This window comes from Penicillium canariense (genome assembly GCF_028826845.1).
Source record: "Penicillium canariense strain IBT 26290 chromosome Unknown utg000006l_segment0_segment0, whole genome shotgun sequence".
In the NCBI taxonomy this organism is placed as follows: domain Eukaryota; kingdom Fungi; phylum Ascomycota; class Eurotiomycetes; order Eurotiales; family Aspergillaceae; genus Penicillium; species Penicillium canariense.
The window spans coordinates 1536465-1562935 of NW_026622733.1; the positions used below are offsets into that span (position 1 = coordinate 1536465).

The 26471-nt window shown below is 54.8% G+C and overlaps 10 protein-coding genes across 10 annotated transcripts; 4 read left to right on the forward strand and 6 right to left on the reverse strand.

The window, feature by feature from the left end:
- Positions 1-242: 242 nt before the first annotated feature.
- N7482_008543 (uncharacterized protein) lies at positions 243-7312 on the reverse strand (the record flags this gene model as incomplete). Its single annotated transcript, XM_056690667.1, has 2 exons — positions 243-7119; positions 7218-7312. The coding sequence occupies 2 exons, from the start codon at positions 7310-7312 to the stop codon at positions 243-245; spliced, it is 6972 nt and encodes a 2323-aa protein (XP_056540432.1).
- Positions 7313-7942: 630 nt separating this feature from the next.
- On the forward strand, positions 7943-8692 carry N7482_008544 (60S ribosomal protein eL27; the record flags this gene model as incomplete). Its single annotated transcript, XM_056690668.1, has 4 exons — positions 7943-7949; positions 8012-8067; positions 8265-8601; positions 8685-8692. 4 exons carry the CDS (start codon positions 7943-7945, stop codon positions 8690-8692), a joined length of 408 nt encoding a protein of 135 aa, XP_056540433.1.
- A 2851-nt stretch (positions 8693-11543) lies between these two features.
- N7482_008545 (putative pathogenesis associated protein Cap20) lies at positions 11544-12199 on the forward strand (the record flags this gene model as incomplete). Its single annotated transcript, XM_056690669.1, has 2 exons — positions 11544-11618; positions 11705-12199. 2 exons carry the CDS (start codon positions 11544-11546, stop codon positions 12197-12199), a joined length of 570 nt encoding a protein of 189 aa, XP_056540434.1.
- Positions 12200-12718: 519 nt separating this feature from the next.
- N7482_008546 (MAGE domain-containing protein) lies at positions 12719-13984 on the forward strand (the record flags this gene model as incomplete). Its single annotated transcript, XM_056690670.1, has 3 exons — positions 12719-12745; positions 12815-13151; positions 13248-13984. 3 exons carry the CDS (start codon positions 12719-12721, stop codon positions 13982-13984), a joined length of 1101 nt encoding a protein of 366 aa, XP_056540435.1.
- Positions 13985-15090: 1106 nt separating this feature from the next.
- On the reverse strand, positions 15091-16778 carry N7482_008547 (translation elongation factor EF-1 alpha; the record flags this gene model as incomplete). Its single annotated transcript, XM_056690671.1, has 6 exons — positions 15091-15183; positions 15243-16198; positions 16270-16408; positions 16474-16532; positions 16614-16684; positions 16774-16778. 6 exons carry the CDS (start codon positions 16776-16778, stop codon positions 15091-15093), a joined length of 1323 nt encoding a protein of 440 aa, XP_056540436.1.
- Positions 16779-18148: 1370 nt separating this feature from the next.
- On the reverse strand, positions 18149-18695 carry N7482_008548 (DNA-directed RNA polymerase III core subunit RPC11; the record flags this gene model as incomplete). The annotated part of the gene is made up of 3 exons (XM_056690672.1): positions 18149-18184; positions 18254-18348; positions 18419-18695. 3 exons carry the CDS (start codon positions 18693-18695, stop codon positions 18149-18151), a joined length of 408 nt encoding a protein of 135 aa, XP_056540437.1.
- Positions 18696-19204: 509 nt separating this feature from the next.
- Positions 19205-19867, forward strand: N7482_008549 (ankyrin repeat-containing protein ANK1; the record flags this gene model as incomplete). Its single annotated transcript, XM_056690673.1, has 3 exons — positions 19205-19219; positions 19278-19455; positions 19542-19867. 3 exons carry the CDS (start codon positions 19205-19207, stop codon positions 19865-19867), a joined length of 519 nt encoding a protein of 172 aa, XP_056540438.1.
- A 448-nt stretch (positions 19868-20315) lies between these two features.
- N7482_008550 (putative L-serine dehydratase) lies at positions 20316-21538 on the reverse strand (the record flags this gene model as incomplete). Its single annotated transcript, XM_056690674.1, has 3 exons — positions 20316-21270; positions 21329-21382; positions 21462-21538. The coding sequence occupies 3 exons, from the start codon at positions 21536-21538 to the stop codon at positions 20316-20318; spliced, it is 1086 nt and encodes a 361-aa protein (XP_056540439.1).
- Positions 21539-22016: 478 nt separating this feature from the next.
- N7482_008551 (aconitate hydratase ACO2) lies at positions 22017-24475 on the reverse strand (the record flags this gene model as incomplete). The annotated part of the gene is made up of 2 exons (XM_056690675.1): positions 22017-24374; positions 24431-24475. The coding sequence occupies 2 exons, from the start codon at positions 24473-24475 to the stop codon at positions 22017-22019; spliced, it is 2403 nt and encodes an 800-aa protein (XP_056540440.1).
- Positions 24476-25591: 1116 nt separating this feature from the next.
- Positions 25592-25978, reverse strand: N7482_008552 (DUF4267 domain-containing protein; the record flags this gene model as incomplete). The annotated part of the gene is made up of 1 exon (XM_056690676.1): positions 25592-25978. One exon carries the CDS (start codon positions 25976-25978, stop codon positions 25592-25594), a length of 387 nt encoding a protein of 128 aa, XP_056540441.1.
- Between the last annotated feature and the right edge of the window lie 493 nt (positions 25979-26471).

Here is a 26471-nt window from a genome sequence, read left to right on the forward strand (position 1 = left end):
AGGACTTTACAGGGGGTGCTACTGACTACAAGTATGAGCAGCGGACTACATGACTACTTGACTACGGTATGACTATGGCAGGAGATCAGTGAGACATCAGAAAGGAATAAAGTCATGAATAGAACACAAAAGGAATTCATACAGGAATTCATACAAGTCCATAAAAAAACACAAGTGGTATATGAAAGAAAGGGAGACATGTCCAAAAACCAAACTCCCGAGTATCAAGGAACAAAAGAGATTCAAGTAGCACCGACGACTGACTCGATACCAAGGGCACTGTCACCTGCCGGTTCCAGCGACTTCAAAATTTCGGCCTCCATGGCGGAAGCAGTATCCGAGATGGCATCCTGTGCGTCATATTCATCTTCGGTCTCTGGATCCTTTGCATCTTCCTCCTCGTTATCATTATCTTCTCTGGCGGTCCTGGCATCATCGTCTGACTCTGACTCCCTGTCGGATACATAGCTTTGCTCGTCCACGTGGTCATCATCAGCGATGGAGCTGGCTGGGACGTCCGCATGCCCGTCAACGGTACTAGCATCCGCTGTGCTGATGCTTACACCGCTGGAGCGACGGTCGGCTGAAGCCACGCTCTCAGTGACACCACTCACCATGCTGTCGGTGCAGGTCTCGGCATAGGAGGTCTTGCGACCGGCGCTAGTATAGCTCGTCCGGCGATCGGTTCCGGCATTACTCTCTGCCTCGCTCTCCGGCTCCTCTTCCTCAGGGAAGGCTTCGTTCTCTTTGTTTGCAACTGAGGTTCGATTAGGCAACGAAGTCTTCCGGAGAGCAAAGTTAGACTTGACCGAGTGGCTGCGCTTGAGGCTAGTGATACCGCTGTTGGCGCTGGCCTGACGATCAGCGCCCCGATTACCAGTGACATGGCTCAAGCTCAGAATTCGGCGCTCCTTGCCAATGTTTGGCTGGATGGCAGCGGTACCCGCTTGAAGGTTGTTGGGCATTCGGCGCTTCAGCGCCATACCGACTCCATTGCCAAGGAGACTGCGGGCATCTTTGGAGTCGCGGGCCGTGCTGGCGGTGCTCATCACACTAGGGCTGCGGGCACGGGTACGGGAAGAGCGGGCACTGCGGTTGCGCTTCAGGCTCATGGCATGCACGCTATTGGAACGGCTGAGGAGCACGGAGCGGGCATGGTCAAGAACACCCTCCAGAATGCGCTTTTCCAGACCGTCAGCCCGGTCCTCCATGTGTTGCATCTCCTCGTGGCGGATTTCGAGAGCAGTCTCGAGGCCGGAGACCTCCTTGCTGAGCTTGGTGTTTTGCTTGACCAATTCGTCCTTCTCGGTCTTCAGAGTGTGGATCATCTTCAAAAGAGAGTCCTTCTCCTCATGCAACCCAACAATTTCAGCTTCTACCTGCTCTCGTTGAGCAGTTCGGCGCTCTAAGGCAATACCCGCTTCCTCCGCCTCCCGGCGCTTGCGCTCGGTGTCCTCGGCTACCAGGACAGCCTGGGCAGCGAACATCTCGTTCATGCGACGAGTGTTTTCCATGATGTCCTTGTGCATCTCGTCAAGCTTCATCATCTGGGTAACAGAGTTCTCAGAATCCGATGCAGGGGCGGGACGGTTAAGCAAGGTATCCAATTTCTCATGGACAGATCCTGTGCCACTAGTGGCGTGGTCGAGGAGTTGGTTGAGCTTCTCGTAGATCTGCTCGTTACCAGAGCCTTGGTCCAAAGCACGATCAAGCTTTTCATGAAGCTGGTCGTTCTTTGCATGATCAAGAAGCGTAGTGAGAACTTCTTGGACTTGGTTGTTCTTGGCGTGCTCTAGCAGATCGTTGAGTTTATCGTGGACTGGATCATCAAGATCTCGAGACGACTCTGGAGGAGGCAAGGCTGGCAGCATAGTTGGAATGGCGTTGGGGAGAGAAGATAGCTCCGACCTGACCTCCTCAGCGGACTTTTGAGAATGGTCGTAGTGCTGGTTGACAACATTGAGAATCTCCTGGACGGTCTCTAGAATTTGGGGGTGGAATTCAAGGAGCTTGCTCTCAACGCGCTCAGTGGCGGCAGCAGCCCTTTCAGTGTCACCGCGAGACTGCTCTTGCTGTGCCTTCACTTCATGTTGCATCTCTTCCATGCGGTTGTAGGACTCATCAACCTTTTCGAAAAGAGTCTTTGTATCGACACCAATGCGCTCGCAGGTTTCATTGACACTAGTACCCATTTCGCCGATGACAAGCTTGATTTCCTCCGCGAGGCCCTTGGTGCTGGTGACAGCTTCGGTATGTGCCATATCACGCTCCTCGGCCTCCGAGAATTTGGAGTGGAGGGAGGCATGAGCGTCTTCATACTTAGCTATGACCTCTCCAATCTTCTCGTCAATTTTGGCTCCGAGTTCCACGATAACGGCGGCCCGCGTCTCGTCGTGCTTGACCATGGCGGCAGCATCGCGCTCCTCCTTGTCAAGCCTGCTTGCATCCTCTTCCCCGCGAGCACGCTCGAATTCTCGGTTGATGAGATCGGTCAGTTCCTTGATGCTGTCGACGGTGCTGAAATTTTCGGCACTTATCGCCAGTCCCTCCAGGAGCTGCTTCAGCTCGGTAAGACCTTCAGTGCTACCATCAAGCTTGCTCTTGAGCTCGTCGCCAAGCTCGCCAACCACAAACTTGGCTTCCTCGATTTTCTCGGCAAGTCCACCATGCTCAACCTTGCGGGCCTCAAAGCCCTGAGCAGACATCTCGTTGTTGGCCTCCATTTTTTCGCGGAAATCGGTAACGAGTGCCGAAAGCTCCTGGATCTCCTCCTTGGTGGGAAGTGTCTCCACATCTGGCAGCTTCAGCTCATCAACTTGAGACTTGACCTCGAAGATCATCGCCTCCACGGTTTGGAGGTCGGATTTCATAAGCTTGTCGGTATCAGAATTCTCATCCGCCTCCTCCCCTTCCTTGGTCTTCCCTTTCAACTCGTCGAGAGCAATCCAGACGTCCTTGATCAACCCCTCTAGGGAGCCAATCTCAGCCTTCGTAGGAGCATCGGCCTCGAAGCGGCTTGACAGATCGGCGATGGTGTCTTTGGCCTCGCGCACCATGGTCTCAAGGGCATCAATTTGTTGGGATGTAGCAATCTCGTCTGGAGCAGGAAAGGCCATCTCATCAAGCTGCGCCTTGGTGCTCATGAGGATATCCTGGATAGCATCGGTATCCTCCTTACGAGCAGCAGCTTCATGTAACTCCTGGCTGGTACCTACATCACCGATGGCACCCATGGCGACCTGAACCTCCTGGACGGCGAGAAGAACCTCATCGAGATGGCTTCGCTTAAGGGCATCTTCAGCAGGCTCTGCAGCGCGAGGAGCAGAGTCAATAGACTCGACCTTGCTCTGAAGTTCAGTTATCAAGACCTTTAAGCTGTCGATATCGCTTCCGAGGCCGGACTCATTGGCAAGCATGAGTTCACCGCCACGGGTCGTTTCGGCACCATCCACCTCTCCCTGGGACTGGCGAAGGGAATCAATGTCAACCTTGAGGTCGGCCAAGCCATCCTTGATGGTATCGAGTATCGAGGATGTATCGAAATCAGTCGGCTTGTCCATGAGTCGTTTCAGATCATCACGGATCGCATCCATGTTGTCGTGGAATGCGTCAAGCAGCTCGCTAGTAGCAGAGAACGTACTTTCGCCACCATCTCTCTTGGACATGGTTTCCTCACGGAAATTATCGAAGTGCTCGCGGAGAGCGGCGATGATCTCGTCCTTCTCAGATCCGGGCTCAGCGCGAACAACGCTCATGTCCATACGCTCACGCAAGTTCTCGAATTCCTCACGAAGGGTGTTGAGGACTTGTCCATCTCCGGCCTTAGCCTTTTGCTGCTCGGCAAGGTCACGGATGGCGTCGATGATCTCATCCTTATCACCAGGGGTAGTATCGCGGAGAAGGAGGGTACTTATTGTACCACGCAAGTGCTCAAACTCCTTCTCCATGGCATCCAGAAGCTCCGGGGTATCAGGGTTGCCACGGGGCATATTGCTGGCAGATGCCTCATTGATCGTCTTCTCCATATCGGCCTGGAGCAGTCGGAATCCTTCCTTGACAGTGTCGATGATCTCAAGTTTTCCGGAGTCATCAGAGGCTGTGACGACGTAGGACTCAATCTCACGCCGAACGACATCAAGGCCATCCTTGATTGCATCGAGAACCTGCTCAGTGTCCTTGCCATTAGCGGCGGAGTACTGCTTGAATTCCTCCTTCATTCCATCAACGACATCCTGCAGCCGCTCCATCACCTGGTCACCGACGTTCAGGTTGGCCGAGCTGCTTGCCTCCTGAAGAGCAGCGCCGATGGCCTCCATGAGATCGTCCTTGTTCAATTCAATTTCACGGGTCATGGTGTTCGAGCTTTCAATGCCATCAACAACAGCGTTGAACAACTCTTCGCGGGTGATACTTGGCTGCTGGACATCGGTGCTAAGGGCCGACCTCTGGGACTCCTGTGATTTCTCAAGTCCTTCTGAAATGGCGTCCAGAATCTCTTCGCGAGAAATCGAGGGCTGCACATTGGTACTGAGAGCTGATTCCTGGGACTTCTGTGACATCTCGATGCCGTCGACAATAGCTGCCATGATCTCTTCGCGAGAGATGTTGGAGTCGGTCCCAATACTGAGAGCGGACTGCTGTGCATTGAACGCGTCATTGACGGCATTCACAATGTCCGTGCGGGAAATTCGTGGCTCTTCCATCTCCTTGGCGGTGGTGAAGTGCGCCTCGAGACCATCAGAGACGGCACTGACGATTTCGTCCCGACCAAGACCAGAGTCAAATGAATCTTTGCTTAGCATGCTTTGGGCAGCCATAGATCCGGTGAGGGCATTGAGAATCTCGTCGCGCATGGAATGAAGATGGTGAAGATGTTCCTCATCGAGACCCCTGGAAGTAATATCTGGAACTGCCCTGTCTGCAATCGCTTGAAGAATTTCATCGCGCATGAAATGGAGATGGTGAACGTGTTCTTCATCCAGACCTCTGGAAGAAGTATCTGGAAGCGCACGCTCTGCAATAGCGTGAAGGATCTCGTCGCGCATCGCCTCGAGGTGCTGAACATGATCTTCGTCCAAAGATCTGGCAGCCGGCTCAGGCTTCTCGAGGCACTCGCGGATGGTAAGAATTATCTCATCTCTCGTTATCATAGGTGGATGGTCTGCTTGGGGAGGAACAAAGCTCTGCATGCCTGTCTGTACAGCAGCCAGAACCTGATCGTAGGTGACAGATTGCTCATGCTTTGGCTGGTAGTCCTTGAGACCTTCTGAAAGGCAGTCCAGAATCTCATCACGCTCCAAGCCAAAGTTTTGCAATTCGATCTCCGGCTTGTAGGTCTCCCATGCTTCCCGAACGGTTTCCAGGATGTCCTCCTTCTCCATAGTCGGGCCGTGTGGCTCGGCTGCTTGTGGCTGGGGGATTTCGAACTCGTCGAGGGCCTTCTTGACAGCTGAGTAGATTTCGGCGCTGTTCATCGCGGCTCGGATTTGGGACAAGTCCGAGGAATGCTGTCGGCTTTCGTTGATAGTAGCGGCCAGCTGATCTCTCAGATCGTGGAGACTGTCATTTACAACAGCGGCGATCTCTTCCGGGCTCGCAAACTGGGGTTGCTGTTGCTGCTCGCCGTTTGCTCGATCCGACTCGATGGTTTCAAGTTTGCGGGCTATGTCACGACCCATACCCAAGACCTCTCCCCGCAACTCTCGAACCAAAGCCTTCACACTGTTGGTCATGCCACCGCTTTCCATGACGCTGTTCTTCACGCTCTGGAGAATGGCAAGCATGTCCTCGTTTCCGGCAATGAGCCTACTCGCCCTGTCACCCTTCGGCACTTCCAGGGCTCGCACTGTTGCTGTTGGGTCCGCCATTGATCTTATCGACCGAGATCGCGCAGTGTCGGGGTTGGTATCACTGGCTTGGGCGGTCTCAAGAGCGTTCAGTGAGCGCACCAAAGCGTTGTTGGAAGGCTCTTGCTTGACTAGGTTGAGAATCTCTTCGAGCATCGTGGTGATCTTCGTATCGGCGTCTTTGTCCGAAGCGGTTGCAGCCGGACGTGACTTGATTTCATCCACAAGTTCCAAGAGCCGTTCCTCACCTTCCTTTGTAGCCATTTCGCGCAGCACCTTTTCGAGTAAAGCAATACTGGCTGAGCCGTCCGAAATCGGTGCAGGCGAAACACACGTATCACGATCGAGGGCGGCAAAAGGATTAGGGCTGGGCATGCGAGGGACTGAGTAGCTTCTCTTGGACGTGGGAGAACTATCCGGTTCACCGGGATTAGGGCCATCTCCAGCCTTCAGCAGAGCACTGAGTTCTAACCTTGTAAGATCACCATCCAGAAATCTGGTGGTTAAATGAGAAGAGAGATCCTTCAGACTCTTCCGAATATCTTCGTCGCGGGCATTAGTCGCTGCCTTCAGACTAACGAGATCGGTGGCATTGTCCTTGCTTCGTCGGCTCAAGTTGGACATTTCGCGCTGCAGGTTGCTGGCAATATCGGTAAGACTACGAATTTGCGTTGCAAGCGTATCCATGGTGTGAGATTGAGTCTCTGCAGCTGAGCGATCGGCAATCAGCTTGGGAGGTTTCGAGGGAGATGGTGAGTCGGGTTCAGGCGGTAGCTGCATGTTTTGGATGGCCAGCATGGTTGCAGAAGGAGGAGTATTCTCTCCAATAATAGGTTTTGAGAGATATCGGCTAGACATGAAGCTAGGGAGCTCCCGATCTGCTGTCTTAGGCCTTGAAGGATCGGACGTCTTGCTCGTATCCTGCGGGTTGGACGTCGGGTCAATAATGGTAGCGCGGAGAGGTCGCTCCGGCGAACGACTCTCGAGGTAGTTGAGGAACTCAGAGCGAGCATCGGCCTTTGTGTCTCCGGGCTGTAGTGACTGCATGCGCTTGTGATAATGACCTTTGACTAGGGACCGCTCTGGGGATGAAGATTTGTTGGGCATGGGGTTTGTTGTGTAGGAACTGAGTGCGTGTTCGCTTGGCTTGTCGGTGAATTTGGCAGCGACGGCTTGGATGTTGGGCGACACATTGGATCTGGTCACAGGACTCATGGAGCGAGGGTTCAAGGGCAGCGGCGGAGGCGCACGCTCGGGATCAGAGCTGTCCCACCTGCGTTTCCGACGCTTTAGCGACAATCTCAAATCACCCATGAAGGCCATGTTGCCTGCTAGGTCAAGGTATAAAATGCAGAAAGGTCAGCCACGTACATTGGAACAGAAAGTCGGCCGGACTCGGTGGGAGTGCCTTGATGCCGAACCAGTTCCCGATCGCGGGAAGAGACGTCCCGCTCTTGGGACGGCATGATGTTTTGTCAAGCGTGGAGGGAATCAAGATGTCTCAGAAAGGTATTGACAATGAGATTCAGTAACGAAATGTAATAGGAGAATGCGTGCAGGGATCAAAACAAGGGTCATCAAGGCATATCAACACCAGAGGTCGCTAGAAAACAACAGTAACGTGCAAAAGACGGTGAAAGGTAACAGAGCATCAATCACCGGGAGATCTGCTTGATAACAGGAAGAGTGGAGGTGGAGGAGGAGCCACTACGCGGCGTCCACATCATCAAGCCATCAAGGCCCCATAGCAACGGGGTCATCGGGCAACTACGACCGTCGTCATGTAAACAAACCCCGAACTACGCACTTACATCATCAGATCCACTTCCCAGTTGGGGGGCGGTGAAATCTGGCAGCTTCTGGGCGGCCGCTGAGTTTATCCGGTTTCCCGAACCATAACTGTCCAATGGGGAAATTATCCCATAATAGACTAGTGCTCCTGGGTCGGTAAAAGACCCAATCATGGGGCAGCACACAAATCACGCTTGCCCTGAACCCTCTGCCCGCCCAAGCGAAAAAACGAACACTTCGATCTCGACTGTTCCGTACTTCGACAAACCACCCGCCAAAACCTCGCCGCCACCGGGACCTTCACAATGAAGTGTGCGTATCCGATCCTTACGACCTCCTCTACCGATTCCATACTAATGAGAATGTTGCAACAGTCATGAAAGTCGGCCGTGTGGCCATCATCACCCGTGGCCGCTTTGCCGGTAAGAAGGTACGACACTCCGCCTCTATCTCCCCCGAATGTCAGAACACGAGAGTTGGGAGAGGAAGGGAACAGCAGAGCAAGAGAAGGGGCCTTCAACGAGATGACCGAGAAATCTGGGCAATCAAATTGAACGGAGATGGAACACTCGAGTATTGGGAAATGTTCAAAAATGGCTGACCAGCGCATCTATCGCGGCTCTACAGGTCGTCATTGTCCAGCCTAACGAGACTGGCACCAAGGCGCACCCGTTCCCCTTCGCCGTCGTCGCCGGTATTGAGCGCTACCCCCTGAAGGTTACCCGCCGCATGGGTAAGAAGCTCGTCGACCGCCGCAGCCGCATCAAGCCCTTCATCAAGGTCGTCAACTACAACCACCTGATGCCCACTCGCTACACCCTTGAGCTCGAGGGCCTGAAGGGTGCCGTCTCCAACGACACCTTCAAGGAGGTTTCCCAGCGCGAGGACGCCAAGAAGACCGTCAAGAAGGCTCTGGAGGACCGCTACACCTCCGGCAAGAACCGCTGGTTCTTCACTCCTCTGCGTACGTTTTTTTTCCGAATCGAGTCGACCGACTGAGCACCTCTCTCTTCCTGGACGGTTTTGACTGACATGCTGGCTTCGCAGGTTTCTGAACGGGTTACTCGGGCGTTTTGTCGTTTTGAGCGCGCAGGCTCGAGGGGTTGGCGAGGGGAAAAAAGCGTCGAGCACTTTCGGTCCCTTCAACGGACTGGAAGACATATACCATAGCTGGAAACAGAATCGGGAATGTATCGATGAAGTCCAGTTTGAACGGCGGCGCCCCAAAGAAATGGCGTCCGCTTGAATGAAATGGAAAATATGAACAACTACTTTTTTTTCATCTGCTTCCACCTGTTTTCCAGCGCCTGCCACATGCATCGTACTCGCACCAGCTTGATTAATTGCCCGTTGCGCTTGCTAGGTGTCCTATCGGTGTGACATGACCCAATACTTTTCCCTTCCCAGTTCACACTACGTCCCCCGAGCACCAGGTCGGCCTCTGGCCCTTCCTCGTGCGCCAACTACACGCCCTTCCCACTGCCCATCGTAGGTTCACGTCAGATTTAACAGATTTAAACTACCGGTAAAGATGCCCAGGTGACCTGTGGCTTTGGGTCCATGTGATCGAATTGAAAATCTTATCTCAACCACATCAACGGATTCTTTAGGACGACAACATTGTTGCTAGGCCTCTCCTTCAGCCTGGCATGTGAAATCCCTCGCCCAAACCCAAACAAAGACATTATCATGAGCTTCCGCGGTTTGACGGCAGGACGAGGGCAGTTACAGCCGAGATGCGTGCTGCGGGAATCTATTGCGAGGAATCCGCCACCTACGCATGCGGTCTTCCGATAGGACCTTCTGCCAATGTGGCTTCGATCGACTGCCACCGCATACCCTTCGATTAGGTAGTATTCTCTCTCGACCGTTACCTAGATGGGCGTACAAGGAACCCCGAGAAAAGGGAGAAAGAAAACGTCCGACATGCAAAACATGCAGCAGGGGTGACGCAACTTGCCACGGGCGGCTGCATGAAGAAGGGATTGTCGAGAACAGACTGCAATGGCTAGGCGTATGGGAACCGAAGAGCGAAATTGCACTATGCAATGCATCGCGACTGGCTCGGAAATAACATTTAGGTACAGGAAAGGCAAAATGTTCCCGCATAGAGCATGCCGCAATTCCTCGCGAGCATGAGTAGCAACTATGCCAATCATCCATCATTCTATCCTCCGCTTGGGCTCCATGCGGTTTATTCGTCATGATCTATTTTTACGGCTTGTTCACTATGCGGCTCGCCACCAGATCGGCCACTTATTGCCTTCTGTCGACTAGCACCACAAGATTTTTCGACGCTATGCACCAATTCAGTCCCTTTTTCCCAGGACTTTCCACGATGGACGAATTGGCCGACGAAATCAAAAGGCCCAGAAGCATGTGCTTGTGCAAAGGTCCATGACGTGAATGAAATCCTTCCAATTTATGCGGACGGCCATGACTAACTGCAGTACCACGTCCGGCGTCCGCTAGATAGGAACGTACCACAGACCACCAACCGGCCTTGACCCTAGAATTTGGGAATCTTAGAAGCGCATCACGCCCCGTCGGGCATCTAAGGGGATGTCCCATTGACTGAATCTCCCGTGAATAATTAGGTCGCAACAGTGATGACCTCAACGGTTTCATAGTGCGCCAGGGAACACCAATCGTCCAGGGTCGGATGATTGTGCGACGAATCACCCGGCTCGCCAGTCGCACGCCGGCGTGCAGCGCCCCGGGCCCGATTGTGACGCCTGGCCAGACCTCGACCTCGAAATCAAATCAGGACTAGAACTTGGTGCGGTACGGCGGTGCGGCGGTGCGGCGGGCCGGCTCAACGATCATCCTCCTGTACCGTATAATCCTTGGGGTCGTGTAGCCAGGAAGAAATAGAAAGGTCCGGACGGGTCCTCTGCCATTTACGGCCGAGTTCTCGTGCGCGCGAGTTCTATCCGCTGTGAATGGGCGAGCCAAGTGTGCTCGGTTCGGACAGGCGACGCTCAGGCCATGAGTGGATACACGGTGCGAGGCTGGACTCGCGGACTATGAGCAGGTCGACCCCGGGCTGCAGGCGTCACGGCCATCTAGACGGCAGTAATAACACTAAAGCATGCAGGCCGGCCACGGCTGATAAGAGATGGTGCATCTCGCCCCGGATGGGTGTTGAGAGGGTGGGGGTCCCGATGGGTGGAACAAAGTTTATGGCGGGGTGGTGAGAGAGTCGAGCGCGTCAGTGGCCGTGGTTGGGACCAGTGGATTTGTTGTTTGCTCTGGGCGGAGGGTGGACGGGCAGGCAACCCGGCATATCTCGAGGGGGCGAGAACGACCCGAGAAATGCTGGGAAGGCAAGCCGGACTCGCTGGCCCGTGAGGTTGCGGCTAAAGGCCGGGACCTTTGGTGGAGCCGTGATGAAAGCGTCGATGTTGGACCCGCAATCACATGTGAGCGCAGCTTATCAAGGTGTCGTGAAGTAAATGCGACGGGGACGAGAGCGTCGCTCAACAGAATTGGGGCAGGGAAGAGGTCTGGTAGTAGCGAACATCCAATCACCAGGGGGCGAGAGGTCTGTTCTAAGGCATAAGCAGCGAAATTCAATTCGACAACTCGAACAAGGTACCAAGGACCAAGTACCGCGCGCAGCAGGAAAAGCAGGTCAAACGAGCCGGGAGCACAGAGTGCACAGATGATGCGATTGCGCTAGGACCGCCTTGAGGCCAATTGCATAATGAGGGCGCAATCACATGTGAAACTGTATAGTCGACCTCGACAGCCCACTGCATTTTTGGGGAGCCTGTTTCCTCCCTCCTCCTACTTTTCTTCACTCTCTCTCTCTCTCTCCCTCTCTTTCTTTCTCCCACACCCACCTTATCTTTTCCACCAGAGAAACCCTTCTCTCCTATACCTCGCCATCCTCTCAGCGACTTCATGCCCCACGCTAACTCCGTCAACATGGGTGAACCAGTCGTCAATGGCGAGAATATCCATTCTCAATTCCTCAATGTAAGACCCTTCCATCCTCTCGTCCTTGTATCCACGTCACCATTCCCTTTGCCCCCCAAAACTAACCTCACCGTGCCCCCCTCCAGCACCTCACCTCCTACCCTGTCGTCTCCGACTCCATCACCCGCTTCAAGAGCAACCCGTACGGCGCCAAGTCCCTCGAACTCAGCGACCACGCCTACGCTCGCATCGCCAAGCCCGTCCTGCCCTACTTCTCGACGCCCTACAGCTATGTGGCACCCTACCTGGCCCGCGCCGACTCGCTGGGCGACCAAGGCCTGAGTGAGATCGACTCGCGCTTCCCCATTATCCGTGAGGATACCCAGAAGATCCGCGGCACCCTCTACAACACCGCCGGTTACCCGGTGCGCGTCGCGGGCGACGTCAAGCACCACCTCTTCGAGATCTACGGCTCCGAGTACAAGAAGTGCGGCGGGGACGGCCTCTTCGCGTCGGGCAAGGCGCTCATCACGACGAGCCTGGTGCTGTCATCCGAGTCGCTGGCCTACATCAGCACTTGGCTGCAGACCGCCAAGGAGGAGGTGAAGGAAGTCGTGAACGAGAAGACCAACAACCATTGATTAGATCGTTCTTGTGTCTCTGGAGCGTTTGTGTTTTGTGTGCCGTCTTGTCTTGCTAGAGAAAACTATACCTCTCGTCGTGATCGTTTGTAGTCCTCCATTCTTATTTGTTTTTTGCGCTTTTATGTTTTAGTTTTTTCCTTCTTGTGTTGCTGTGCTTAGTTGCTTGCGGGAATGGCACCTCGAGCGGTCGCCAATATATATTGTTCGTTGTGTATGTTCTTACTTGCTCCGCGTTACGCCTCGTCAAAGACTGCCTGAATCCCTCGTGGAATCTTTCTTAATACAATTCTTATGTCTTGTTTTCAACCTACGTCTTCATGAATGAACTTGTTCCACAATGCCACATCGAGTCACTTGTAAATTGCGGCGTATACTCTCGTCCCACAGACCCAAGATATGAACCGTGCACGGACCATCTAACCCGATCTGGCAAAATCACCGTCCGACTTGTCGCGTCGCGTCCAGTTCCACCACTTCCCGAGCCCTCGAACAAGAACCACAGCACATAGCACAAGCATGTCTCTAACCCGCAAGCGCCGTGCAGTAAGCATCGCCCGTCCCTCTTCAACCCTCCATTCCCACCCCATTCGCATTCAAACTAACGAACCCCAGCCCGAGGCCGCGGCCGACCCCTCCCCGTCAACATCCCGACGCCAGCGCCTGCACGAATCCGCATCCCCAGAAGCCGACATGTCTGACAGCGACGGCGCCGGCGCACCCTCCAGCCTAGATGCCATGGTCAAAAAGATGGTGCGGCTGGCCCTGGCGAGCGAGTACTCGCGGCTGCCCATCCGGCGCACCGATATCAGCGCCAAGGTCCTGGGCGAGCAGGGCACGCGACAGTTCCGGATCGTCTTTGACGCGGCGCAGCAGCATCTGCGCACTAAGTTCGGCATGGAGATGGTGGAGTTGCCGGCGCGCGAGAAGGTTACTATTACGCAGCGGCGAGGTGAGTAGGGTTCTATGCCCCATCCCCATTTCGTAGTGGGTTATGTTTCTTGCCTTCTCCTTGCACACGACTCACCCGACTGGTTTTCCACCATAGCGGCCCAAAAATCCGAGAAACCCTCCGCCACCAACAAGTCCTGGATCCTAAACAGCACCCTGCCCGCTGCCTACCGCGTCCCGTCCATTCTCCAACCGACCAAAGCGCCCTCCACCAAGACGGAGAGCACTTACACTGCGCTGTACAGCTTCGTTGTCGCCGTCATCTCGCTGAACGGCGGCAGCCTGGCGGAGCAGAAGCTGCTGCGGTACCTGCGGCGCATGAACGCGGACGACTACACGCCGATCGACCGGACGGACCGGTTGCTGGCGCGGCTGTGTCGGGAGGGCTATCTGGTGCGGACGAGGGAGATGGATGGGGGTGAGGAGGTGATTGAGTATATGGTTGGTCCGCGGGGGAAGATGGAGGTTGGGAGTGGGGGGGTTGCGGGGCTTGTGAGGGAGGTTTATGGGCGTGGAGTTCAGGATGCGGATGGGAATGGGGAAACGCTGACGCGGGCAGAGCGCGAGGAGAGGGAGGAGTTTGAGGTCCGGCTGAGACGCAGCTTGGGCATTGTCGGCGTGCGTGACACTGGGGCGACAGAGGAGGAACCGTCAGCGAATGGGCCCGGCATGGCGGAGGGGAGGGCGAGTGCCCATGCCAGGCAGAGCGAGGGCCCTAGACGGTCTTCGAGGAGGGCGACTGCGGCTGCGTCGGAGGCGGAGTCGGAGTCGGAGTCGGAGGAGGAGTCTGGCGAGGAGGAGGAGTCGACGAAGGAAGAGGATGAGAGCGATTGAGGAGCGGAGGTTGGCATTTGTGCGCCATTGAGTGATACTTGATATTTGATACCCCGAGACAGAGACAGAGACACGATAGGTGCTCGATGATTGATCGCAGCTTCGCATGGAATACTAGCCAATGCGATACCAAGCGCTCTCCATCGAATTCGATCCAAGAACTGGATATGGCCATCGCTCCAAGGAGCGTAGGCTAGCAAACTAAAGCATACCTAGAAATATAGTAACATGAGACTAAGATCACGAGTACGAGATCAATGAAGAGACCACCAATTCACTCATATCCAATCCCCCCCTTAGTAGCCAACGTGAATTATCAATTCCTAAATCACTAGACATAAGAATCGTATCGTACTAAACCCCCTACCTGTAACCTAGCTCTAGGATAGTATATTGATAAAAGAGTAGAGAAAGTAGAGCAAGGCACAAGATTAGCAGACCAGCCTAGCAAGCCGTCCTACACCCCACCCCACGCATTCATCTTAAATACCAGTCAACACTTGTTAATTCAGCCCCCTGCAGCGCCAAACGATGACTCAGAATCAAGGTTTTGAATCCCACTGGCCCGCCAGGCTGTTTAGAAATCGCTACACACTGTATACATGCAGTGACGTAGCCAATGGGGGTGGGTGGGTCTTATCGGCTCCGGCGTGGACGGGCGACTTGTGCTGGAATGACGGGGGAGATAGATGGAGGGTAAGATGGGCTCGCCTGTTGGGGAGAACCAGAAGATAAAGGGCGGAGGATCAGGATCGAGGTTTGTACGGGCGTTTAGTGCAGTTGGCGGGGTGTTGTTGTGCAGTGCGGATGCATCGGGTGCGATTTGTGAGTCCGAGGCGCCAAGCAATGCCTTTGTTACTTTCCCCCACCCCGCCCTCAACACGAGGGTCAAAAGACACGAGATAGGGACTCAAGCGTCAAGGGGTGGGTATCTACGTTGTTCAGTTACATCTACATTTATATCTACAAAAAAAGAAAAATTGACATGAGTCACGAATCTGTATGTAGTAATTTTGGCACTACACAGCAAAGTCTAGCTCCATCCATCAAGCGTTTTTGTAAGAAAAAAATTCATCACGGCATCTCTTGTATCATCCGCAAATCACTTATTTCTTGCCAGCCTTGACGGCGGCCTTGGTGACCTTACCGGCACCACCGGCGGACTTGTCGACGGACTTGATGACACCGACAGCGACGGTCTGGCGCATGTCACGGACGGCGAAACGGCCAAGAGGGGGTAGTCGGTGAAGGCCTCAACACACATGGGCTTGGAGGGAATCATCTTGACGATGGCGGCATCACCGGACTTGATGAACTTGGGGTGGTCCTCAACGGACTTACCAGTACGGCGGTCGATCTTCTCGAGGAGCTCGGAGAACTTGCAAGCAATGTGGGCAGTGTGGCAGTCCAGAACGGGAGCGTAACCAGCGCCGACCTGACCGGGGTGGTTCAGGACGATGACCTGGGCGTTGAAGGAAGCGGCGGCCATGGCGGGGTCGTTCTTGGAGTCAGAGGCGACGTTACCACGGCGGACCTCCTTGACGGAGACGTTCTTGACGTTGAAGCCGACGTTGTCACCGGGGACACCCTCCTTGAGCTGCTGGTGGTGCATCTCAACGGACTTCACCTCAGTGGTGACGTTGGCAGGAGCGAAAGTGACGACCATACCGGGGCTGATGATACCAGTCTCGACACGGCCGACGGGAACAGTGCCAATACCGGAGATCTTGTAGACATCCTGGAGGGGCAGACGCAGGGGCTTGTTGGAGGGGCGGACGGGGTTCTCGATGGCGTCAATGGCCTCGAGCAGGGTCTTACCGGTGATCTCACCGGACTTGCCCTCCTTCTTCCAGCCCTTGTACCAGGGGCAGTTGGGCGAAGGCTCAAGCATGTTGTCACCGTTGAAGCCGGAGATGGGGACGAAGGGGACGTGCTTGGGGTTGTAGCCAACCTTCTTGATGAAGTTGGAGGTCTCCTTGACAATCTCGTTGTAGCGGTCCTCGGACCACTTGCAGGTGTCCATCTTGTTGAGGGCAACAATGAGCTGGCGGACACCGAGGGTGAAAGCAAGCAGAGCGTGCTCACGGGTCTGGCCATCCTTGGAGATACCAGCCTCGAACTCACCAGTGCCGGAGGCGATGATGAGGATAGCGCAATCGGCCTGGGAGGTACCAGTGATCATGTTCTTGATGAAGTCACGGTGACCGGGGGCGTCTGGAAGGAGGAAGGCCAGTTAGTCAGGCTGTTATTGCGCTGGGCGGCGATAGAGGGGCGGTGATCCTTACCAATGACGGTGACCTCATACTTGGCAGTCTGGAACTTCCAGAGAGCGATATCGATGGTGATACCACGCTCACGCTCAGCCTTCAGCTTGTCCAGAACCCAGGCGTACTTGAAGGAACCCTTGCCGAGCTCAGCGGCTTCCTGTGAGGGAGGGGTTAGCATCCTGTTTACACTTCGAGGGGGGAGTGAGGATTGTGGTTGCCTACCTTCTCAAACTTCTCGATGGTACGGGTGTCAATACCACCGCACTTGTAGATCAAGTGACCTAAGGAGAGTGATTAGTATGCTCGTCTGGATGAATCCTCGATGGGCTCGAGGCGGAGGTGGCAGGGGAGCGCATGCTTACCGGTGGTGGTCGACTTGCCGGAATCGACGTGGCCGATAACGACGATGTTGATGTGAGACCGAGTATCCTTACTGTAAAATCGAGTCAGTAGAAGCTCTTGGATGATGCAGAGAGCTGTGAGCGACCCCTGCCGAGGCAGGGTCGACGAGGAGCGACGTACCCCATGGTGACGGTTATCAAGAATGAATTCTTGTAGTTCTTTGGAAGATACTAGAAGGATCCTGAAATTGCTCAGATTCTACGGCGTGCGTAGAGGTACTGAACAGGGGGAGGTTAGAGGATGAAAGGAGGAAGAAGAGGAAGAAAGGGGGGGAGGGAAGATATACGTACTGATGCGGACGAGGGGAGAAAGAAAAATTTTGTGGGAGGGGGAGGAGGGGAAATCCTTATATGGAGGGGCAAGCGAGCAGCCTGCGAGAGGCGAGTCTTGTGGGTTAGCCCTTTCCGTTGCATGGGTGTTTCCAGTGCTGCGCCCGCTGATTGGCCAGCCGCCCGCCGTGCGTGTGCCTATTGGGCAGGTGGGGGTGCTCCTTGGCGGGGCTCAGCAGAATCTTCGTCGTGGGCGGTTTGGTACCAACTACTTCCCCTTGATACTCCTTTCCCGCCAGCCCCTCGGGTACCCTCTACCTCTCAACTGAGATTTCCCTGGTTCCGCCCTCCTCGAAACTCCACTCGCTGCGAATTTTTTCATCGCGGCCCTCTTCCCAGCCCACTATTTGCCCGTGCTGGCCCTACTACTGGGGCGGCTGGCGGACTGGGCAGCAACGCAGTCGGTCGGGCCAATCCCTAGTGCACCGATTCTATGCTACGTAGCTCTTGCGCTCGGAAGGCTTTGTTTTGGGATGCGCTCTGTTGCTTTTGCGCCCACGAAAGCGTTTTCTCGTGTCGAGGGGCCAGCAAGCACCCCGCGGCTGAGGGGCAGTCCGTCACCGCCAAACTGGCGGACCCACCGGATGACTTCAGGCATGTCGTGCAGTGAAAGGGATTTTTGCCACACGTGCTATAGTCATGAGATGATTATTCCACCCCAGTATCATGTTCTCCCATGTCAGAGACCGCTGGAATAATCTGCGGTCGGGCTCCCCAATCGGACTAGTAGCCATTGGCCTCCCACACTCGATAGACGAAGAGCCGTGGTCTAGGACTCTACACGCGGGCGGGGGGACCCGTGGTCGTGTCCAACCCAATTCTAAATTTTGCTCGCTGATAAGGAATCTGTGCGCGGCTGCCTCTGACGTCGATCAATTCATTTTCCGTACGTATAGAGTGGTAGAAGTAGAACATAATCCAAATTGGGTTGGGCTTGGAGTGGCATCTATGGGTATCTCAATCGCGCTGCTGTGCCGTAGTCCTAAACGCCCGTCCCGCTGAACCCGGTACCATGCGCCATTTTCGCTGTGTATCTGAAACAGACCCTGACGCCCGTGGCATTCCATCCGACCCCCGTCGGTCGAAGCAAGTAGCCAGAAAGCAGAAGACAACACTAAAAAGAGAAGAAGCTTGGGGGAAAGCCCGATGCATCTGCTCCCCCGCCATCAATTCTCTCTCCACCGAGCGCCGCAGCTCGTACACTGTCCAGCAGTTAGCCACGCAGGACGCATCGCGGAGATTATATGGTGATATGTAAGGAGGCCACCTACCTTCAAGAACGTAGTCATCGGCTCGTCGGCACTACGGATCTGCAGCTGGAAGAAGTATGCACGGTCCCCGTTGCAGTTCTCGGCTGGGCATTGCGCTGCAGGGAAAAGAGAGAGCTGTCAGCTTGGGTCCCCCTCGGGCTGTGATATGAGACAACGAGCACTTACTGGCAACGCTGTCTGCGTTGGCAAACTCGTTCGCGCCCCCAAAGACGTCTTCCACCTCCTTCTGCTTCATCTCGGTCTTCTCATAGTACTGCTTGCCTCCTCCGATGACATCCTCGTAGGGACAGGTGCGGCACTCGAATCGGTTGACACCCATCGGATACTGGGTCGTCGAGTCCGCGCGGGAAATAGTCAGCGCATTGCTGCAGTTGGGGCAGACTAGAGGACACAGCGAGGTCAGCTTATGTTCATCGTTCATCACTGGCTCGGCTTCGCGCATGATCGTTTGGAGGAGGAGCCCTGGGGAACACGGACAGACGAGCGGCATTTCGACAGCTTCTCAAGCTAATAGGAGGGGTAGATAGCTCCTGTGATGGCGCAGAGGACAAGACTCTCCAGAAGGAAAGAATTCTAGCCGTCAAGGCGCTGATTGGAATCGTCAATCTCCAATCCGCGGGAAGAGCTAGGCGCGCGGCTAATGCGCCGACGGCGGGGGACTCGGAAAGTCACGTGATCCATTATGTGGGATGTCCCTGGGGAAAGCAGTGCCTGGGATGCTACGCCTCTACCAAGAGCGTGGCTTGTTGATTTGGCCCTTTTTACGTGTACATACCCTCGCACGGCCATCGCAGCAGAGACATTGTGCCCCTGCCCAACGCTGTTCCCGCTGCTTCGCCACACACGGCTACCTGCGTTTCAGATCACCGACTTGCCGCGTACCTGGCACCGCGCAACGAGAACCACTACATCTCCCCAAAAGAAAAGCTTGAATTCTGACGGTTGGACATAATGGCCGATGATGAGGTGCATTTGGGATCTCCATGTCTTGACCTAACTGTTGCTAACAAGCCTACTCCTGCAGGGCGCCTCTCCTCGCGAGCTGGTCGTGGAAGCCTGCCGCCGCGACCAAGCACACCTGATCGAGCAAGTCTTGCACGACATGGAAGACAAATCCAACGAGGAGGTGGCACAATTCTTCAATAGCGTGACAGACACCATGGGAAACCACGCCTTGCACATCTGCGCTAGCTACGGCAGCTGTATGTCCGCCCCCAACTCCCGCCTAGATCTCCACTCCACCTCGTCTCTGACCCGCAGCTAACCCATTGATTGCCTACGACCACAGACGACGTGATGGACGCCCTGTTCGACATCCAGTACTTCGAATGCGACCCGCTCACCCGCCTGGACCAGGACACGCCCCTCCACACGGCCGTGCGTTACGCCAACGAGAAGGACGCCGAGCTGGGCGGCGACATGATCCAGATGATGTGCGAGGCCGGCTGCGACCCGCGCGTGCGCAACAAGCACGGCCAAAAGCCGGTGGACCTGGTCTACAATAAACCCGACATTAAGCAGACCCTCCAGCAGGCGGAGTACATCCTAGCGGAGGGTATCCAGAATGACGAGGGCAATGGGTCGGTGCATGACAGTGCTAGCGATAGCGAATGAGCTGGGAGGCATCATCGACTATCGGTTGTTAGCCGAATGGAGGAAGAGTCCGGGATTTTCTCATAGAGGGAGGCTGCCGGGGTGCTGAGGAGATGCTGTCTTTGAGCGTTGGCCTGTTTCTTTTCCGAGCATACTGTCTTGCACGTGCGTTAGACTTGGCCGGGTTATAATCTCCCTTTTTCGATGCTATGATGATTATGAATGAAGTCCATTGCATGTTTTGATAAATGGCGGGGTATTATTGCGGTACAAATGTGTAGTTCCTCTCAAACGGATGTATATATTGCGGTGCTGAGCCACCCGATCTACCAGAATTTGCAAACATGATCACTTGACGTAATTTGCGGCATGAACGAATGCAATGTCTATCTAACCTACCCCATAGAAGACGGTTATTCTATGCAAGGCTAAGAATCCACAAGGATGGACCTGTCCGCTAGGTGGTATCTCATTCCCACCCATCGTGCAGCTTCCGTCTATACTCGACCATCATTTCAGCCGTGATATTACTCCCTCCACAGACAACCACCACCACTCGGGTCTCTGGAGCCAAGTCAGGTATCAAGTCCTTCAATCGACCTGCAACAGCAACCTCCAAGCTGATCCCACACGCCAACTCCACCTGCAGCCGTGTCTCATCCGCCAACCGCAAGACGCCCCTCGCAGCCTCCGCATCTGAGCCCACAACACTGGTAACATCGATGCCCGCCGGCGGAGACCACGCGTTTGCAAACGTCTTTTCCGCAACAGACAATGCACCGAGCGAGGTAGCCTGCGACGTAATGCCGGCAAGAGAAGAGAGTCTGCCCTCGTGAAGGGAATGCGCCAACGAGTGCGCGCCGTGCGTCTCGACCGCGAGGACGCGCACATTCTTCGTCGCAGACCCCACAGGCGAAGAAGAAGCCCTTTGATACTTCTCTAACCCATCGACAACCCCATTGAACAACCCACCCCCCCCAACACTACACACGATCACATCCGCCGGAAACTGGCCATCCCGCGCCCCGTCCTCCAGCGGCGGCAACTGCCTCGCCATCTCCGCAACCATGCCCCCAGCACCTTCCCAAATCAACGGGTGGTCGAACGGCGGCACGTAAACGTTCACAATACCCCTATCGTGATTCGGATGCTGCTTCTCAATAAACGTCTCCCGCAGATACGTATCTGCTTCAAACCAGCTCGCCCCGTGCTGGATCACGTCTGTCGCGCCCGCGGCCCGCAGCTTGGCTATCATTAGCGGTTTCGTGCTGTGCGGGACGATTACCGTGCACGCGCAGCCGAGATCGCGGGCCGCATGGACGGCGGCGAGGCCGGCGTTGCCGCCGGAGGAGCTGTAGAAGTGCACGGTTTCGGACTGGTTGGCTGGTCGGGTGAGTTCGGAGAGGATTAGATGTCCGATTCCGCTGGTGGTATGTTAGCTGAAGGCTGGGGAGAAGGGGTGCATGTAGAAGTGAGACGCACCGAGATTTGAATGACCCGGAGGGCTGGAGGAGTTCTAGTTTGAGGAAAATTCTGCTGTTAGGGGCGTGCGTTTAGTATCGCATTGTTCTTCTGAGACCCTAGGATCGAAAGGGGGTTCGGGTTTGGTGCTTACCATCCTGCTTGTTTTGAGAGGGTGGCTGACTCAATTAGCGGCGTCTCTATCCAGGGTTTCTTAATGGAAGGGTCCATTTCGTTTGTTAGATGCGCAATGCGACGTTTGGGGGTGTATAGTTCGCGGATTGGGTGTGGACGGGCCACTTATAATCACCGGCAACCAGCGGGTTTGCTCCGCAAGCTCGGACGGTCATTGGTACCCGCCACCAACGCGGGGACGTCGACCGAAGGGCGTAAATTCCAGGCGCTAAATTCGAGCGCTAAGTGTGGGTTTTGGGTATCGCATATCCACTCTACGGCTTGGTCCTTCCTGATAACCATGAGAGAGGCACGAGAATGAATATAAGAATACAGATCACATTGGATATCATCTAGCTCACAAAAAAAGACAATCGAAATCTAAGTCTCCAAATACAAACGTGCAGGCTGTACTAGAGCGTAGTATAGTAAACATCAAAAAGAGAAAGCGAAAAAGAGGAAAATGCACCCCTCAGCCCGGTTCAACAACTCCTGACCGAAACAGAACTTTTGGGTTCGAAACAAGATACACTTCCTATTGCGCACCAGCGTTGGCCTTCTTGGCCAGAAGGTTAAGCGCGCTACCAGCCAGGATGAAGCCGCACTGATCCTTGCTGAGCGTGTGCTGCACGGGGACCAGGAAGGACTCGCCGGTCTTCTTCTTGGTGACACGCAGCTGGATCTCGCCTTGGCCACCCGCCTGCAGGACATCGTACAGGCCGACGGTGTCGACAACATCGCAGGCGTCGATGCGGTCATAGTCCTCACGGTTGGCGAAGGTCAGAGGCACGACACCCTGCTTCTTCAGGTTGGTCTCGTGGATGCGAGCAAAGCTCTTGGACACGATCACACGGCCACCCAGGTAACGCGGCTGCAGGGCAGCGTGCTCGCGGGCGGAGCCCTCGCCGTAGTTGTCCTCGGCGACGACGAGCCACTCGATGCCGCGCTCCTTCCACTGCTCGGCCAGCTCGGGAATGGAGTGCTTGCCGCCGTTCTCGTCGTAGGCGACGTTCGTTTCGCCGGTGGCGGCGTTGACGGCGCCAATCAGCGTGTTCGCCGAGATGTTGGGCAGGTGGCCCTTGTACTTGAGCCAGGGGCCGGCCGCGGAGATGGTGTCCGTGGTGCATTGGCCCTTGACCTTGAACAGCACCTGCAGGCCGGACAGGTCACCCTTGGGGAAGGGAGCGAAGGGTTCCAGCAGAGCGAGGCGGTCCGAGGTTGGGGAGACGATGACCTCGCTGGAGGCGTCGGGGACAGCGGCGGTGGGGAGGAAGTTGGGGTTGCCCTCCTCAAAACCAGCACTGGGTAGGTCGAAGCCCTGGGGAGGCTGGAACTTGAAGGTCTCGCCGCTCGGGGTGGTCAGGGAATCGGTCATGGGGTTGAAGGTGGTGCTGCCGGAGTATGCGAGTGCGGTGACGAGCTCGGGCGAAGCGAGGAAGTTCATGGTCCGGCGGTTACCATCGTTTCGGCCGGGGAAGTTGCGGTTGTAGGAGGTGAAGATAGCGTTATCCTCGCCCTTGGGGACACCGTCGGTACGCTTCCACTGACCAATGCAGGGACCGCAGGCGTTGGCCAGAACAATTCCACCGGCCTCAGAGAAGGTGCTCAGAGTCTGGTCACGGTCGAGCGTGGCACGGATCTGTTCACTACCGGGAGTGATGAAGAAGTCCGCCTTCGGCTTAAGTCCAGCAGCGGAGGCCTGCTTAACCAGGTCCTCGGCGCGGGTCATGTCCTCGTACGAGGAGTTAGTGCAGCTACCAATGAGACCAGCACCGAAGGTCTCGGGCCACTTCTTCTCGCGGACAGTGTCGGCGAACTTGGACAGAGGAACCGAGAAATCCGGAGTGAAGGGGCCGTTGATGTGCGGCTCCAGCTCCGACAGGTTGATAGTCACCAGTTGATCATACTCAGCGGTGGTATCAGCACGCAGCAGGTTGCCAGGGCCGGACGAAGCAATTTCAGCTGCGGCCTTGGCGACGTGGCCACGGTGAGTAGCCTCGAGATACGGCACCATACTAGGCGAGAAGGGGAAGAGAGAGGTAGTAGCGCCAACCTCGGCGCCCATATTACAGCAGGTGGCCATACCGGTGCAGCTCAAGGTCTCCACACCAGGGCCGTGGTACTCAATGACGAAACCAGTACCGCCGCGGACAGTGAGCTTGCCAGCCAGGTGCAGGATGATATCCTTGGGCGAGGCCCAGCCGCTCAGCCGGCCCTCAAGACGAACACCCAGGATGCGTGGGGCCTTCAGCTCCCAGGGCGCATCGACGAGAGCATCGACAGCATCAGCACCGCCGACACCAATGGCGATAGCACCCAGACCACCAGCATTGGGGGTGTGGCTATCGGTTCCCAGCATCATCAAACCAGGGGCAGCGTAGTTCTCCAGCACACTCTGGTGGATGATACCGGCACCCGGAGGCCAGAACTCAATACCATAGCGCTTAGCAGCACTCTCCAGGAAGTCGAACACTTCGGCGTTACCCTGAATCGAGGCCGGCAGATCAGTATCGGCGCCGCGCTCACCAACAATCATGTGATCACAGTGAATGCTGGCAGGGACCGCAGTCGAGGGCAGACCGCAAGACATGAACTGGAGGAGGGCCATCTGCGCCGAAGCATCCTGCATGGCCACACGATCCGGCTTCAGCTTCAAGTTTGCCTTACCCCGGATGTCACGGCCATTGTTAGTGCCGGAGAGTAGCGACTCCTCCGGGTTGTCCAAATGGGCGTACAGGATTTTCTCGGCGAGGGTGAGCGCACGCTCAGAGCCCAGCACCTTGCGGACCTGCTCGAGGTTTTGGACGATCTTGGGGTAGGGCGGCATACGCGACGAGGTAGCCTCGGTGGCTAGGCCACGGGTAAGTCGTTGCGGGGACAGGCGTGCGGCCAGCTACCAGAATTAGTTACAAGGAGGGAACAAATTCCCCAGTTGAGCTCAAGACTTACCCTGCGAGAGGCGGCAACCCGCTGCCATACTAGTTGGCTCACCATTCTCAAGTGCGGAGGGGTGGAAACTGGGGAAAGAAAGGCAAGGTTGAGGATCCGAGGGCTTTTTTTTCTCGGTCGGCTTTCGTTATTTGCCTTGCCCCTGATTGGTCCGTCCGCCGTTGCGCCGATACCGGGTTCTCCAAGATTGTGGAGAAGCGGTTCCCAACTCACATTCGAATAATTAGTGCTGTTGACCGTTGACATTGAACATATAGTGAGAAACATTAGTCTGATTAAAAAGTGCCTCGTTCAATTAAGTCAATGGGCCATCCCGTCAACTAATTAATTATAGTACTTAGGTAATATGACACGACCATGATGTGAACTTGTCATTCCAAGACTACTTGAGGTCCGGTCGACCCTTCTGAGGCACTCTCAATCAGAGCAGTCCCTTTCTAATGGCCGCTTTTAAATTTGCACTAGATTACCTCGGATACGCATTTATCATTGCTGAAGCCATGGATAATTATGGCTTGCAGGTTTCTCCGAAAAAGTCTGATTCGAAGGAGTGTAGTGAAACCAATGCGGGCAAGTCCAGTGACACAGAATATTGAGCCTTATTAGACGGTTGGAAGATGCTGAACATGGAGATCTTGGCTAATAGTAGCTCGTATAATTTGTTTGGTGTTTTTTGGCATGAAAATCTCACTTCGGAAGAGAAGCATAACTATCTGTCTCGATCAGAGAGGCACTTCGTCGCACATAAGCTTATCCTTTCCAACTGGCATATTGTGTGATGACAGCTCTAGAGCAACTTTTCTGACTGCTGAAATACTATGCGTTTCGTGCCTCCAACCAAACATGGTTATAATCGATAATTGAAGGGGATCGAAACATGATATCTATGTCCGACAAAAATTTAACAATTGAGAAAGGCCTGCCGACAATTGCCCAAACTCCTACAGCGAGGTAGAAAGCATGTCTTGTCTGAATGAAGAAGAAAACAAAGATTTGGAGCTTGCAGCCTACCAACGTGAACTCCGGGGATATCAACGGGAAGTATGGATCCACTATAGGAAGTATTATTGGAAGCGTAAAACATATCATTAGTTCTACTCTGGATAACTTTCCTATGCATAAATCCCCTACCGTCGACATACATATTACATCAGACACCCCCTACACACTTGAGGTCAGCCTCAACCACCCCCAAGTAGCGATAACTAGCCCAGATACCGCACGGAAAAGACCTTTGCCCGGGACCCCTTCACGCCAGCACACGTAGCCGTCGATGAGACCCACATGGCCCAGGACGGACAGAAGCGTATCGAACTCCACAAGCTTTCCCTGGAAATAGAAGAGAAAAAGAGCATGCCCGATGGCGGAAATACGGGCTGCGCTTGTTATCATAACCGACTGAGCCGACCTGGAATCTGCAACGCGCTGAGGTAGGCCGAACTCTCGGATGGCGTACTCGGCATTGAAGAGAGGGAGAAGGCCGCCGAATGTGGTGGCTGCTGCCACGAGGAGAGGTGGAAGATGGCGTATGGAAAATTGAGAGAGCATCTCAGACACGTGGGGAAAGGTAAACTGATTTGCAACTAGGATTATGATGTGAAGGGTATTGGAATAGATGAGGAGGAACTGGCGAGAAGGAATTGCTGACGACACGACAAATGCGAGGTACAACCGTCCGCCAAGGCTAAGGCGTCCAGACTGGACGATACGATCCAAAAAGAGACAATAAATGTGAAAATCCCCATTAGAAGCTCCCGATATTCTAGTACGACTCTGCTGAATTGATTCGACGAGTGGAAGCTACTTTGGGACCCTAGGTAGGCCCTTCCAGCAGCATCCCGACGGATAACTTACGAAGTTAGAAATCTGTTAGAAGTCCGAGGAGAAAAGTGTTATGCCAACAAGTGGGTAAGCCTCGATAGGAAAATGTATACGATCCATTTTTAGGAAAAGCTTACGGGGTCGCGGGGCCCAGTCGCTCTAGCAGTAGATGGTAGTAAATATCCATTACTAGTTGGCTTCCTCTTAATCCTAGTTAAAT